The sequence below is a fragment of the Chiloscyllium plagiosum genome, chromosome 10 (genome assembly GCF_004010195.1).
Source record: "Chiloscyllium plagiosum isolate BGI_BamShark_2017 chromosome 10, ASM401019v2, whole genome shotgun sequence".
NCBI lineage: Eukaryota > Metazoa > Chordata > Chondrichthyes > Orectolobiformes > Hemiscylliidae > Chiloscyllium > Chiloscyllium plagiosum.
Genome location: NC_057719.1, coordinates 37,763,329 through 37,779,697, shown reverse-complemented (window position 1 = coordinate 37,779,697; position 16,369 = coordinate 37,763,329). Strand labels below are relative to the sequence as shown.

At 40.0% G+C, this 16,369-nt stretch overlaps 1 protein-coding gene across 1 annotated transcript; it reads left to right on the top strand.

Annotated features, from left to right (window-relative positions):
* Positions 1 to 176: 176 nt before the first annotated feature.
* Positions 177 to 15,856, top strand: LOC122553530 (cyclin-dependent kinase 2 interacting protein). The gene is made up of 5 exons (XM_043697451.1): positions 177 to 299; positions 3,853 to 4,027; positions 7,237 to 7,363; positions 10,572 to 10,701; positions 14,727 to 15,856. The coding sequence occupies exons 1-5, from the start codon at positions 293 to 295 to the stop codon at positions 14,927 to 14,929; spliced, it is 642 nt and encodes a 213-aa protein (XP_043553386.1). The 5' UTR covers positions 177 to 292; the 3' UTR covers positions 14,930 to 15,856.
* Positions 15,857 to 16,369: the final 513 nt, after the last annotated feature.

The following is a 16,369-nucleotide window of genomic DNA, read 5'->3' as shown; positions in this document are numbered from 1 at the left end:
AACCATTCCACCAATCAAAGCATCGTGTCCGCTCCTCCAATCACAGCGGTGGGACGTGTCCACCAATCAGAACACCCTGTCCGCGTCGCAATCAGAATGGAACGTCCACCCCATCATGACGTGTTGGTACCGCTCCACCCCCAATCAGAACACAGACGTCTCCACCAATCAGGATAAAACTATCCTGGCCCTTTTGACGAATTGGAACTATTTCCCTGACGGCTTCAGAACGGTTCCTGTTATTGTGAATTAGAGCACGTTATAAAGTGACTTTAGCGTAAATGTGGTAAAGATGGAAGGTATGACTGAATTATTTTGCATTGAAGTTTAAGTTTTTTTTTGCATTTGGAAAGATTTAAAATGTATTGCGTCAATCGCATTTTCAAAAGTTTAGCCGACAGTGAATGATGGCAGTTTTTGTTTTGAAGGATCTAAAACACGTAAAAGCATGTAACGTGGTGTGGGTTCATGGGAACATTAATATATTTAGAATTTAAGAGACGCCGTCCGGTTATTGGACACCCATCAACACTTAGAGGTGACTGTAATGGAGTAAAAGGCCCCAACCAACGTGTTTCATGGGAATGGTGTCAAACAAAACTGTACTGTGCTATGCTCAAGGAATTACTGAAGGTGAATCAGAAGAATAAATTCTAGACTTGACCAAAATATCCACCTTATGAACCAAACAGTCGGAAGATGATGAACAATGATGCGTTTATAGTCAAAGTCTTTCCATGACGGAAACAGACCATTCGGCCCATCACGCACCTATGTATTCTAGACCTATTTTCTATTTCTTGGCCTGTCGTCTTGCGTGCTAAAACGTTTCAAGCATTCATCTAAATAGTTCTCAAATGTCTTGAGTGTTTCTCACCTCTACCACCCTTTCAGGCACGAGACTGTGTTGCTGGAAAAGCACAGTAGGTCAGGCAGCATCCGAGGAGCAGGAGAATCGACGTTTCGGGCATAATCCCATCATCAGGAGTTGAACACACACACCAGCAGGTTCTCTTTCAGGCAGTAGGATACCTACACCCTCTGCCTGAAAATCAGTATCCTGAAATCCCCTATAAATTTCCTGCACCTTATTTTAAAAAGCTGTGTGCCTCTGGTTAGTCACACCTCTACCAAGGGAAACATTTCTCCCTATGTACCTGAGCACTTTGTAGACTTCGATCAGATAGTGCCTCTTCCTTCTTTGCTCTAAGGAAAACAAACTCATCTATCTGCATTTCTGAATTGCTCCAGCCCAGGCAATATCCTAGTGAATGACTTTTTTTCCCTTTTCTAGTTCAATCACATCCCTCCTATAGTGTGGCAACTAGCACTGCATATAACATAACATTCAGATCCAGCATGACCTCCTTATTCTCATATGCTATACTTTGTCTTTTTAAAAAAAGTAAACATCCCATATGCCTTCTTCACCTGTCTTGCTGCCTTTAAGGATCAATGGACACACACGTCAAGATCCCTCTGGACTTCCTCGAGTTCTGGTATTCAACATGTATTCCCTAGCCTAGTTAATCTACCCAAAATGCACCAGCCCATTTATATTGTCCTGCAATCCAAGGCTTTCCTCCTTTTATTTACTACAAAATCAATTTTTGGGTCATAAATTTACTGATATATCTCATGAATTCATGATTGATTTATTATTATGTGGACCTACGTACAGTGAAAAGCTTTGTGAGCAGTACAGGCAAATCATAGTAAGCAAGAACATAGGGTGAAAAAATTGGCATACAGGCTACACTGCATAGAATGTGCGTGAGGCAAGATCAGCATTATTTATAGTTGGAGAGTTCATTCATCAGTCTAATAATGGCAGGGAAGAAGCTGTTCCTGATCTGTGTGTGTGTTCAAGCTTCTGTATCTTCTACTTGATGGTAAAGGTTGTATTACCAGGGTGGGATGGGTCTTCGATGTTGGCAGCTTTTCCATGGCAATGAGACAACTAAATGAATGGGAGGTTGGCCTCTGTAATGGTCTGGGCTGTGCACACAACCTTCTGCAGTTTCTTATGATGCTGGGCAGAGCAATTGCTGTACTAGGCCAATATGCATTATACACTTTCTGTGGTGCATTTGTAAAAGGGTTGGTGAAGGTCCTTATGAACATGCCAAATTTCCTGAGCTGCTGAGGAAGAAGAGGCATTGTTGTACCTTCTTAACTGTCAAATCTACATGGAAAATCCAGGACCGGTTGTTGAAGCCTTTAGTTTTGCTGACATTGAGAGAGAGGTTACATCACCAAGCCCTCCACCTCCTTTCTGAATTCTGACTGACTCATGATTCTAGATTGTTACTGTAAGGACAAACAACAAGGGATCCAGCACCATCCAATGTGATGTGCCACTAGACACAGGCTTATAGTCATAGCACAGTGTAGCCTTTGATCATCCCTGTGTGCTCTATGCCATTAAGTCAATTTTGGGTACAACCTGCCAAATTGCTCTGGATCCAATGGGATAGAATCATAAAGGTCTACAGCATGAACACGGACCTTTTGGCCCAACTTGCCCATTAAGCCCAGTTTTCACAATTTAAACTAATCCCACTTGCCAGCATTTGGTCCATATCCCTCCATAGCTAACCCATCCATGTACCTATCTCAATGTTTCTTAAACAACAAAATTGTACTCGCTTCCACCATTATCTCGGTAGCCTGTTCCAGACACTCACCACCGTCCGTATGAAAATATTACCCCTAATCTGAGCTTCTCCCAAGCTCTTGGCTCCCATGCGAGAGCTTGCCTTAGTGAGGTCTATTTAGACTACATCAGCTATACTACCCTCATCTATACACAAGTCATCGCCACAAAAATATTAATCAAACTTGTTAGCCATGATTTTCCCACTTAAGAAGCCATGCTCATTATCCTTGATTAATCCAAGTGGTGTTTAATTTTGTGCCTCAGAACTTTTTCCAGTCATTTGTTTAATGTTACCCACAAGTGGGTTTTGCTGTCTTAATTTCTTGTTTAAGTAACCTGTTGCATTTTCTATACCCTTTTGAAGTGCGCCTGCTGTTTTGAGACTTTAATATCCTTTTAGCTTGTTTCCTTTTATTCTTTTCCAATCCTGTACATTGTTTGACATTAAGGGTTCTCTCCATTTGTTGCTCCCACCCTTCACATTTTAATACACCTCTTAAACAGGTTTATTAGAAAACACTTAATGACAGATTAGCATGTGGTGTCCACTGATATAGTCCAGGTCATAGTGAAATGGCATGGAAGCAGACTCTTTGGTCTAACCAAATCCCACCAACCATAATTACTAACTAAACTAGTCCAACCTGCCTGTACTTTGTTCACTTCTTAAAACAAAAGCTCTCAAGGGACTCTTGTAGAAAAGTCCCTTCCTCTGAGGCAGGAGGTCTGGCTTCAAGTATCATCTGCTCCAGCAGTGTGTCATAATATTTCTGAACAGGTTGATTAGAAATATCTAAAAAATGTCCTAGAGGGACTTTTGTGATGCTGTGGTAGTGTCTCAACCTCTGAGGCCTGGGTTCAAGTCCTATCAAAAGTATCTATAAAATATATTTCACTTCAATGTAATGAAACAAAGTTTAGCACGAATTAGGGAGAACATTGATCTCCTGGGCAGTTATGCTGCTTGTGGACTGGTGTCCATCAAGCCAAAGCTTCTGGTACAGTTATGAAAACAGAACAGAATCATATACCTTGTCTATCTCGTGCACACTAGATGCAGGTAGACTCTAATACTCTTGAAGTGCCTTGGGACATTAGAAGGTCCTCTATGTGCAAGTTGATATCTGTACTTAAGCATTTGGTTATTTTTTTAAATGCTGAATTTTGATAAAATCTTTTTATTTTAATAATAGCTTCATGTCCTAGCTCAGGCTTTGTAACTCCAAGAAGAAAAGACTTGAATAACAGTTCCAGAAAAATAAAGGACAGTGCTGCAGACTGGCATAATTCCATGCTGAAATGGGAAACATTTAATGATGCAGGATTCTCAGTAGCAAATAAAATTGTTAATATTAAAATCAGCAACAGGTAAGCATTAGCCTTGAAGAGGTAAGGTTTGTATCTAGAAATCTTAGCTGTTAAAAATTTAATTTTAAAACCTGTTCCCTCAGTGATGAATTGATTCATAAGTTAATTATAAACTCAGGTGTTTTTCTACAATACTTCTGTTTAAGCTGTTGTGCTTTTATAGGAATCATTATTACAGTGCTACAGTCTTTTATCAAAACAAAAAATAAAACAGAATAATTTAAAAAATTTTCACCACGATTGGTTGTCTCCAATTGCTACAGTAAAACCTGTTTCCATAATCTAATTGTCTTCGAACCATTTTATTTACCTGCAAGTCAAGTAACAAGGGAACAATATGAATGAGCAGATTCATAATTAACCATGCTCTTTTTTTGTTTGAGTAAGAGAAAGTGAGGACAGCAGATGCTGGAGAGTCTGGAATAGCACAGCAGGTCAGGCAGCATTGGAGGAGCAGGAGAATAGATGTTTTGGGCATAAGCCCTTTATCAGCCATTCTCCTACTCCTTGGATGCTGCCTGGCCTGCTCTGCTTTTCAAGCACCATACTCTCGACTCTTTTTTTTTTTAAATATATTGAGTAGGCCAACTGTTTTCACAACCAGAAAAAGCATAAATAAACTGCATGTAGGTTTGCTCGCTGAGCTGGAAGGTTCACTTTCAGACATTTCGTCACCATACTAGGTAACATCTTCAGTGAGCCTCCGGCTGAAGCACTAGTGGTATCGCCCGCTTTCTATTTGTGTTTAGGTTTCCTTGGGTTGGTAACATCAACTCTTGTTCTTTTTATCAGGGGGTGATAAAATGGGATCCAAGTAAATGTGCTTGTTGCTAGGGTTCTGGTTGGAATGCCATGCTTCTAGGAATTCTCGTGCATGTCTCTGTTTGGCTTGTCCTAGGACAGATGTGTTGTCCCAGTCGAAGTGGTGTTCTTCCTCATCTGCATGTAAGGATACTAGTGAGAGAGGGTCATGTCTTTTTGTGGCTAGTTGACGTTCATGTATCCTGATGGCTAGTTTTCTGCTTGTTTGTTCAGTGTAGTGTGTGTTACAGTTATAGAGTCATAGAGATGTACAGCATGGAAACAGGCTCTTCGGTCCAACCTGTCCATGCTGACCAGATATCCCAACCCAATCTAGTCCCACCTGCCAGCACCTGGCCCATATCCCTCCCAACTCTTCCTATTCATATACCCATCCAAATGCCTCTTAAATGTTGCAATTGTACCAGCCTCCATCACATCCTCTGGGAGCTCATTCCATTCACGTACCACCCTCTGCATGAAAAAGTTGCCCCTTAGGTCTCTTTTATATCTTTCCCTTCTCACCCTAACCCTCTGCCCTCTAATTCTGGACTCCCCGACCCCAGGGAAAAGACTTTGTCTATTTATCCTATCCATGCCCCTCATAAATTTGTAAACCTCTATAAGGTCACCCCTCAGCCTCCGACGCTCCAGGGAAATTCTTGCAAGGTATTTTATAAGTGACATTGGTTTTGCTTGTTGTCTGTATAGGGTCTTCCAAGTTCATTAGCTGCTGTTTTAGTTTTTTGGTGGGTTTGTGGGCTACCATGATGCTAAGAGGTCTGAATAGTCTGGCAATCATTTCAGAGATGGCTTTGATGTAGGGGAGAGTGGCTTGGGCTTCTGGATGTGTTTCGTCTGCTTGTTTGGGTTTGTTGCTGAGAAATCAGCAGACTGTGTTCATTGTCTAACCGTTCTTTTTGAATACCTCTGCTCTTCGTAGTTGTTTTTTGGTGGGTTTGTGGGCTACCATGATGCTAAGGGGTCTGAATAGTCTGGCAATCATTTCAGAGATGGCTTTGATGTAGGGGAGAGTGGCTAGGGCTTCTGGATGTGTTTCGTCTGCTGTTTGGGTTTGTTGCTGAGAAATCAGCAGACTGTGTTCATTGTCTAACCGTTCTTTTTGAATACCTCTGCTCTTCGTAGTTCCTCTGCTGCAGTGTGTGGTGGATCATTAAAATGATTTTCGAATGCAGCTTCGATTGTGGGTGTTGGGATGATTGCTTCTGTAGTTCAGTATTTGGTCTGTTTTCCTGCAGATGCTGGTTTGAAGTTCCCCATTGGCTGTTTGCTCTACTGCAACATTGAGACACAGCAGTTTGTAGTTGTTTTCCTCCTCTTTAGTGAATTTTATGCCGGTAAGGATATTATTGATGGTCCTGAAGGTTTCCTGTAACTTTATTTTGTTTATTGATGACAAAGGTGTCATCCACAAAGCAGACCCAAAGTTTGGGAAGGATGGTTGGCAGAAGTCTCTGAATTACTGCTCTGCTAAGAACCTTGATATCAGAGATCCCATGGGTGTTCCGTTGGTTTGTCTGTAGGTTTTGTTGTTGAAGGTGAAGTGGGTGGTAAGGCATAGGTCCACTAGCTTGAGAATATTGTCCTTGCTGATGTAGCCTACAAACCCACCAACACAGTTAAACAGCGGCTAGTTAACTTGAAAGACATCAAGCAAAACTAATGTCACTTACAAAATACCTTGCAAGAACTGGAAAAAACATTACATTGGACAAACTAGTCACCAGGATACATGAACAGCAACTAGCCACAAAGACATGAGCCACTCTGAACTAGTATCTTTACATACAGATGAAAGGCACTACTTCGACTGGGACAACACATCCATCCTACGACAATCCAAACAGAGACACGCACAAGAATTCCCAGAAGCATGGTATTCCAACTGGAACTCTATCCACAAACGCATTGACTTGGATCCCATGTACCACTCTTGAGAAAAGGAAATGACATCACCAACCCAAGGAAACCAAAAGACATAAATAGAAAGTGGGCCATACCACCAATGCTTCATCCAGAAGCTCACTGATGATGTTACCTAGCATGGTGACAAAATGTCTAAAAACTAACCTTCCAGCTCAATGACCAAACCTACATCCAGAACCTCAGATAGAGCTACAAATCTTCTCAAAACTTGCTAGTATAAATAAATGTATAAATATTTGATATTTTTAACTTGTTTAAAAAGCTCAAATGAAATATTGTGTGTTGCTAGACATTAATGACTCCAGACAAGTGTGCCTCGTGTCCCTTTTTCAATCCTAGGTGAATTGGATTAGGTATTTCTTAAATTTGTAGTTCACTTGCAGTGAACAGAATATTTTGCCCACGATCTGACTATTGCCTTTAAAATATTCATGATATTGATATTCTACTTTTATTTTTAGGAGAGAAAGTGAAGTGGAAGCATTTGAAGAGGAGGAAGCTAGCTCTAATCTTGAAAAGACTAAATTACAATATAACAAAGAGCTGGAGGAAGCTTGTACTGAGTTGATCAACATCCTTGATAAAATGGTATGAATAGTGGAAAATTTTAAACATTCCTTAAACTGTCAACTTATAGCTATAATTAGCCTGTTTCCTGGACTGGAGGAGTGCTCGAAACAAAGCGTACATTTAAATTAGAACACTGTTTTGTTCTGTAAATAAATTATTTAACTAAGCAAACATTCTAACTGCTGAAAGATATTTCTGCCAGGGGAGCAGCAGGAATAATAACACCAGCAGTGGGGACAGCCACTGCTACCAAGAGCCAGCTTGAAGTGTAACACTAGCAATGTGGTTCCCTGTAATGAGAAACAACATGGAAAAAGGTAGAGACAGCAAGGGAGGCTGGAAACTTGCAATATGACATCAGGCACTCAATGCACAGGGGGCTTCACTGACCCACAAGTAAGCACAACTGTTGCCTTCTATGATTTTAAGGATCAAATTGAAAGAGACATGGATGTGTGTAAATGTCTGTGACTATCTCTCCCACCAGACAAATGCCTTACTGTGCCAGGAAAGTGTGGTTGGTAGTGTGTGCTGACCACCTAGTGTTAAAGGCATCTTCTAATCTCTCTCAATGAATTTTGGGACCTGGAACATCAGGAAAATCCCATCAGGGACAAACCTGCATGTCATATGCTACCATAGCTCACCAAAATCCCCAGGGTTGCTGTCAATCAGCTGAGTTAGCAGGCCACGGCATCCTCAATCCTGACAAAATTAACTTTGTTCTGAATTTCATCACAGCAAGCAGTTACCAGGAGGGCTGAGAAAATGCTTCAAGGTTGTGCTCAAGATCACTGGGGTGAACCATCTCTTACAGCAGATTGCTTATGGGAAATGCAGGGTTACAGGGATAGTGTAGGGGTGGCTCTGGTTAGGATGCTCTTCAGAGGGTCAATGTGGACTTGATGGGCTGAATGAGTCAAGATTAGACTGGTGCTGGAAAAGCACAGCAGATCAGGCAGCATCTGAGGAGCAGGAAAATTGACAGTTCAGGCAAAAGCCCTTCATCAGGAACAGTCAATTTTTCTGCTCCTCAGATGCTGCCTGACTGGCTGTGCTTTTCCAGCACCACTCTAATCTTGACTCTAATCTCCAGGATCTACAGTACCCACTTTTGCCTCGTTGATGGGCTGAATGGCCTGCTTCCATACTGTAGGGATTCCACAATAGTGATAGTCTTTCTTGCTTACCAGATCTAACTGTTTGGGTTCCTGAACAAAGTTATAAGGAACATTTCCAGTGGATGAGGCTTACAATAAAGTAGCCAATCTGTGATGCTACTAACCAGTTGCACCTCTTTCTGGACATTTGAGGCACTCTTGAGTAGCCTAAGTGTTTTCAGATTTTTGTACATGTTTTTCAGTAGTGCAAGCTATGGAAGATCCTCTGGTGAACAGTCCGTTCTGTCATTTGACTTGATATGTTAAACCTGCCCAGCAATTTGTAAGCCTGAAGGAGTGTTTGTTTAAAGGGCTTATCCCTCCACATGCGTGAGTCACTATTTTACCCTCAAGCTGCAAGTTCTGAGCTTTGGTTTTCTTAAAGTTTGAGTTCTGGACTATCAACATCAGCTATCAACTTTATTTTAAACAGGTGTTGAACTTCTGTCTGCTTTAGAAATAATTGTTTTCTGAGATGGGATTGCTGTACAGGAGACCATAATTGCTACCTTTCAAATGGAATGATTTGGAATTACTGCCAGAAAAAAAATAGGTATTTGTATGTGTTGCAGACTTAAGGAACTGGTATCCTTTTTACTGATTAAAAGGTGCCATGTAATCCTTGGGACAACCGGCAGCACAGAAGACAATAGGTGTAGAGCATATCATATCTTGGACTCTGGTGAAGTCTACAATGTAGATAAATCTACTGTACTCTGCAGTGTGTCTGACACATGTATTTCTCCTGTTTTAGAATATCCAATTGATGTTATCGTGTAAATAGTAAGGGACTGTCAATTGCTGCATTAAAATTGTGGACTAGAGTAATCTTTTTGTTGTGAATTCGTTTGGAACTTTGGTTGACCTTTAATGTAGTTCACCAAGGATACAAGTCCCTTATGCTTTGCACATTGAAGACCCATAGCAATTATGGTCTCCTGTACAGCAATCCCTTCTCAGAAAACAATTATTTCTAAAGCAGACAGAGAAGTTCAATACCTGTTTAAAGTAAAGTTGATAGCTGATGTCGATAGTCCACAACTCTCAAACTTTTTAAAAGAAAACCAAAGCTCAGAACTTGCAGCTTAAGAGGGTAAAATGGTGGAGGGATAAGCCCTTTAAACAAACACTCCTTCAGGCCTACAAATTGCTGGGTAGGTTTAACATATCAAGTCAAATGACAGAACGGACTGTTCACCAGAGGATCTTTTCTGGACTGTGGCTTGTGCTTAATCACGGGGAGCTAGTTTCTCATGATCTAGAGGCAAAAATAAACATCCAAAAAATGTTAAGCTTGTGGCAAAAAAAAATTAAAGCTGAATTTACATTTCATATAATCACTAAGCCCACAAAAATGTTCTATTTAACTTGATATACTGAAAGCTGTAGTGAGTTTTCAAAACCAAACTGACTTTGAACTAGGAACTGTGGATTCCTGTGACCTATTGAATCACCAAAATGCTAAATACTACACAGAACATACCTACTCTTTGGAAATTGTAGAAATAAGGAAGAGAACTATGCTTGACTTTGCTGAATGCATAATTCAGTCACCTAAAATGACATTAGTGTTGCAGGTTAAATCGCTACATAATTGTGCCCATGAGGAAGAATCCCTATCAAAAACTGTAGCAATTAAATGTCACACAGAATGACCCAATTTAAAATGAGGGAGTGAGTTAACCAATTGGTTAAAATCCTTCTGTCTGCTAAACTGCAGGTTTTTTGCATGATATTACTGTTCTACATATATCATAGATTACAAGAATATCAGTGTAATAGTTTCTAAGACTGCATTGTTAAAATTTACACCTTATTGAATAGATTGTACCTTGTGATAATCTTTACATAACTTTCTGAAGCATCAGAGATAAATTAAGCAGTGTAGAACTATACATTTCCTATTTTTAAAATTTATCAAGATTCAGGGAAGCTCTTTCCAGCCAAGGTACTAAAGATCAACAAATCCATTGTTTCATTTGAGTACTGTGATAAAATTAAAGCCAGTTCCCTAAAAAATCAAAGATGCAATTTAAACATTACTATTCTTGCATAATCTTTTTCAGACTAAACTCGTATTAAAGATGGAAAAGCTCTGTGCAAACATGAAAGGAATACTTGACCTTCATACCCATCAATATGGTGAAACAGGAAGAGAAATGCTCCTCTTTCATACGTGGCCCACAAAATATTTCTGTATGGTCAAGTATGACTAATGTCACTTTTTATCATTCTCTACATTAAGTATTAAACTTGATGCAGGATTTACAAAATCTGCTCAGTGTAAAACTGTTAATTTTGGGTAATCTCCCACTCAAATATAGCTAAAGTCACTGCAGTGCTTGCACAAAGAAATACCGACGTGGGAAAGCTGATACCTTTCACTGCAAGGAGCTTAGTCAGAGTTGGTACACTGAACAAAGTGAGCACACCTGAAGAGGAGGAAGTGAAAGAGAAAACAAAAGGAAGAATAAAGAATTAACTGAGAAAATTCTAAGTGATAGATTTAAATAAGAACAAAGCACTCAATTTCAGTAATTTAAACATAGTGACTGGTGGTACACCCAGATGGCCTCCTTCTTTAGAGATGCAATTTCCCTTCCCATGTGGTTAAAGATGTCCTCTAACACACCTCATCCACATCCTGCACCTCTGCCCTCGAACTCCAACCGTAACAAGGACAGAACCCCCTAGTGCTCACCTTCCACCCTACCAACCTTCGCATTAACCACATCATCCGACATTTCTGTCACCTCCAAGTGGACCCCACCACCAGGGACATATTTCCTTCCTCACCCCTATCTGCTTTCCTCAAAGACCGTTCCCTCCGTGACTACCTGGTCAGGTCCACGCCCCTCCTCCCTCCCCTCCATCCAAGGCCCCAAAGAAGCTTTCCACATCCATCAAAGTTTTACCTGCACATCCACCAATATCATTTATTGTATTCGTTGCTCCCGATGCAGTCTCCTCTACATTGGGGAGACTGAGCACCTCCTCGCAGAGTGCTTTAGGGAACATTTCTGGGACACCCGCACCAATCAACCAAACTGCCCCGTGGCCCAACATTTCAACTCCCCCTCCCACTCTGCAGAGGACATGCAGGTCCTGGGCCGCCTCCACCACTGCTCCCTCACCACCCGACGCCTGGAGGAAGAACACCTTATCTTCCGCTTCGGATCACTTCAACCCCAGGGCATCAATACGGACTTCACCAGTTTCTTCATTTCCCCTTCCCCCACCTCACCCTAGTTCCAACCTTCCAGCTCAGCACTGTCCCCATGACCTGTCCTACCTGCCTATCTTCCTTTCCATCTATCCACTCCACCCTCCTCTCTGACTTATCACCTTCATCCCCACCCCTATTCACCCATTGTACTCGTTGCTACTTTCTCCCCACCCCCAGCCCCCTCTCATTTATCTCTCCACTGCAGGCATCCTGTCTGTATTCCTGATGAAGGGCTTTTGCCCAATATGTCAATTTTCCTGCTCCTCGGATGCTGCCTGAACTGATGTGCTTTTCCAGCACCACTCTAATCTAGACTCTGGGTTCCAGCATCTGCAGTCCTTGTTTTTACCTTCAGTCCAACTTGTCAGTGCTGGCCAGATATCCTAAATTAATCTAGTCCCATTTGCCAACTTCTGGCCCATATCCCTCTGAACCCTTGCTATTCATATATGCATCCAGATGCCTTCTAAATGTTGTAATTATACCAGCCTCCACTGCATCTCTGGCAGCATATTCCAAACATGCACCACCCTCTGAAAAATTGCCTCTTTGGTCCCTTTCACATCTTTCTCCACTCACCTTAAACCTGTGCCATCTAGTTTTGGACTCCTCCACCCCAAGGAAAAGACTGTCTAGTCACCCTATCCATGCCCCTCATGATTTTATAAACCTCCAAGAAGTCACCTCTATGCCTTAGCCACTCCAGAGAAAATAGCCCCAGTCTATTCAGCATACTGTAGGGAATCTAATCTCCCGATAGCTCAAACCCTCAAACCATGGCAACATTCTTGTAAACCATTTCTGAACTCTTTCAAGTTTTACAACATCCTTCCTATAGCAGGGTAGGTAAATCTCCAGGATCTGATAGAGTGTATCCGAGGACATTGTGGTAAGCTAGGGAAAAAAAATTGCAGGACCTCCTAGCAGCAATACACGTAACATCTATTGCCATGGAAGTGGTACCGGAGGGTGGCTAATGTTTTGTTTAAGGCTGCAAAGAGAAGCCTGGGAACAATAGAGTTTGACATTAGACAGGATTTACATGCAATTGAAGAGGCAAAGACTGATTAGGGATAGTTAGCATGCCTTTGAGCATGGGAAATCATGACACTCAAACTTAATGGAGTGTTTTTGAGGAGGTGACCAAGAAAATGAGGGCAGTGCAGTAGAAGTTGTCTACATGAACATTAAGGCCTTTTATAAAGTTCTGCATGACAGATTGGTCAGTTAAGTTAGATCACATAGAATTCAGGGAGAGTTTGCCAATTGGATTGGTGGGAGACAGGGTGGTGGTGAGGGTTGATGTTCAGACTGGAGGCCGGTGACCAGTAGTGTTCCGCAGGGATTCTGCCGAGTCTACTGCTTTTTGTCATTTTATATAAACAATTTGTATGAGAATATAGGAAGCATTATTGGTAAATTTGCAGATGACACAAAAATTAGTGGTATAGTAGTTAGTGAGGAAGGTTATCAAAGAATGCAGAGGGATCATGATCAATTAAGTCAATGGGCCAAGGAGTGGAAGTGGTAGTTTAATTTAGATAAATGCAAGGTGTTGCATTTTGGTAAGACGAACAAAGGTAGGATTTACACAGGTAATGATACAGCTCTGGGCAGTGTGGTAGAACAGAGACCTAGAGGTTCAGGTACATAGTTCATTGAAAGCTGTGTTACAGGTTGACAGTGGTAAAGGTGGCATATGGCATGCATGTCTTCATTGCTCAGCCCATTGAGTTTAGGAATTGGGATGTTCAATTCTGGTCACCCTGCAATAGGAAAAATATTATTCAAATGAAACGGATGCGAAAAAGATATACAAGGATGTTACTGGGACTGGATGATTTAAGTAATACAGTGAGACTGGACAAGCTGGCACTTTTTTCTTACTGGAGCATAGGAGATTGAGAGGTTATAGGTTTATAAAATCACACAGGATATAAATTGAATAGCATAGGTCTTTTCCCTAAAGTTGGGAAGTTCAAAACTAGAAGGTATAGGTTTAAGGTGAGAGGAGGAGAGATTCTGAAGGGACCTGAGGAGCAACTTTTTCACAGAGGGTGGTTCATATGTGTAATGAACTACCAAAGGAAGTGGTAGAGGCATCTACAATTGCAATATTTAAAAGACATTTGAACAGGTACATGAATAGAAAAGATTTAGAACAATGAGACAAATGTAGGTAAACGGAACTAATTTAGTTTGGGAGCCTTGGTTGACGTGGATGAGTTGGATCGAAGGATGTGTTTCAGTGCTGTATGACGATAAGTAAGGTTCCCTATAACTTACCGTTCATGTACAAGAATTGGAAAGTAAGTAAATTGTTGATTCGTTAGGTGGATAGTATGCATTCCTAAAAAAAGAATGAATACATTTTTTATTTAATGATTGAAATGAGTAATTTAATCCTGTTTTTAAAGTGATCTATATCCTGAAGGGAATTTAAAAATATCAGATTGTTCTTCTATTAAATGAATAATTTAATGCTTTCTGCTTAGGTTGTACCACAATCTTTCTGCTTAGGTTGTACCACAACACTTAAATTACCATTTCAAATAATTCTTTCCCTTCTCTTTCAAATTCTCCTCTTTATTACTCAAATATTCCCACATCTATGCTCAAAAACATAACTCTTCTTGCATTACAGTCCCACAGGAATAACTGCATTCTAGTAACTTGAAGTAGCTATTCGCAATATTTAGCAAGTGACACTGAGCAGGATGAACACAAATCAAAATTATAATGTAACCCAATACTATCTTTTGATAACCACACCTACATATGTCCAATGTAGATTATTTCATGGTGTTGGGCTCTCCTTCCCTCCAGCTGTTATACAACTGAATCACGATAGGATTAGATAACTATTGTTCAAAAGTTATTGTAAGAGGGACATGTTTCAGCATTACTACATCACAATGTACATAGATTGGAAATATACTATTCTAGATTTAAACAAGATGCAGCAGATTACTCATTTGTAACCTTTGTGTTTCAGATGAAGCCTCCGTTCAGTTAACAGAGATGTACAAACGAGAACTGCAGCTGAAGCGTGCAATTGTTCAAGAGATTGCTCACACTAGTAACAATGATCTTATGAAGGTGGAGCTATCTGCCTGGCTGTACCAGCCTTATATAGAAGAAAAGGCAAGACTTCTCATTGAAAGCATGTTATTGGAAACTGGGCACAGGACTTTGTAATTTGTACTGAGCAAGCATTTCTGCAAAATGTTGTTCCAACTTTAAAAAGGATGCAATTGTTTTTAAATGGCTTAGCACAGTTAGATATGTATAGAACTTTAACCTGAAAGTGAGTAGGCTCAAATTAGAAACTTATAAGAATGGTTGAAACAGAAATTACGTGATCAGCAAAAGAGATTTCACCCATTATCAAATTTTGTACTTTTAAAGTAGGGCAGAATCCAATAAGACAATGATTTGTGACAAAAGGCAAAGAAAAAATATATTTATTCTTTTTAGAAACTCTGAAATACTTATGCTGAAAAAATAATTTTGTTGAAATTATTAAACAATGGTCCTGAAAGATATTTAAAGTTATAATTTTGTCTTGCATTCTCAAGCGATGTAAAAACAAATACTAAAACTGCAACAAAAAAATGCTGTTGTGGTGGCGTATTTTTAACTGTCCCATATATTGCGAATGGTTAATGGAGCTTGATGATAAACTTGTAAGTTTTTCACCCTATTAAATCAGCACAGCAGCTTTCCAAAATATCCAGACCCACGTAGTGAGAAAATCACAAGTGCTCTGCATTAAATTCTACAGCAAATATTTATAACAGTTTAACAATGGTTCATAATACACTGTACAAACCCACCTTTGGTTTGTTACAAAACTGATCCTTGACAGAGAGCAGTTCCATTTTGAAATAACTCTTTAAAAAGTTATTTGTTTTAAGCAAGAGATGATTGATCGCCAAATCCATCATGAAATTGTCAGATAACAATCCCTGTCCAATTGGCTGAAGAATATTACTAATGGTGTTTAAACACCCCAATTAAGGCAACAAAGCTATCTGTCAAGATTACAATGTACTGGTAAGCAAGACATTACAAAATATCTGTATATTAAAAATCGAAAATAAATTCCATTTTCTACTATCTTCATATCAATCTTTAAATATTTTCATTATTTACAACAGTCAAATTACAGCACTTTGATAAAGGTTTGTTGCACATTGAAGAAACCGGAAACTACCAACATGCACAACACAGTCTGAATACACACTTGACAAACGACCTGCACAGGTAATGAATGAGCTGATATGTACATAGCTTAGTAATGCAGCTTTCCCATTTACACATCCTTTTAAACCAATGCTGAAGGACACCAAGTTTCACATTAAACGCATCACTTTCATCAGTTGAAGGGGGGCAAAAAAAGGAAGGTGTACAGGGCACTATTGAAAACCTTTTGAATAAAATTGCAATTCTGTAGCCAAGAAATTACAGGACTGACTTTCATCTTTTCTCTAACAAAGTTTACATCTGAGTATTAACTAAGCACTACAGGCTGCAACTGCTCCATCTCAAAAATTGTAATTATTTATAAAAATTACAGATAAAGGACTGGAAACTAAAAATTAGACATTTCAGCCAATTATTTTGCAATACAAAGGA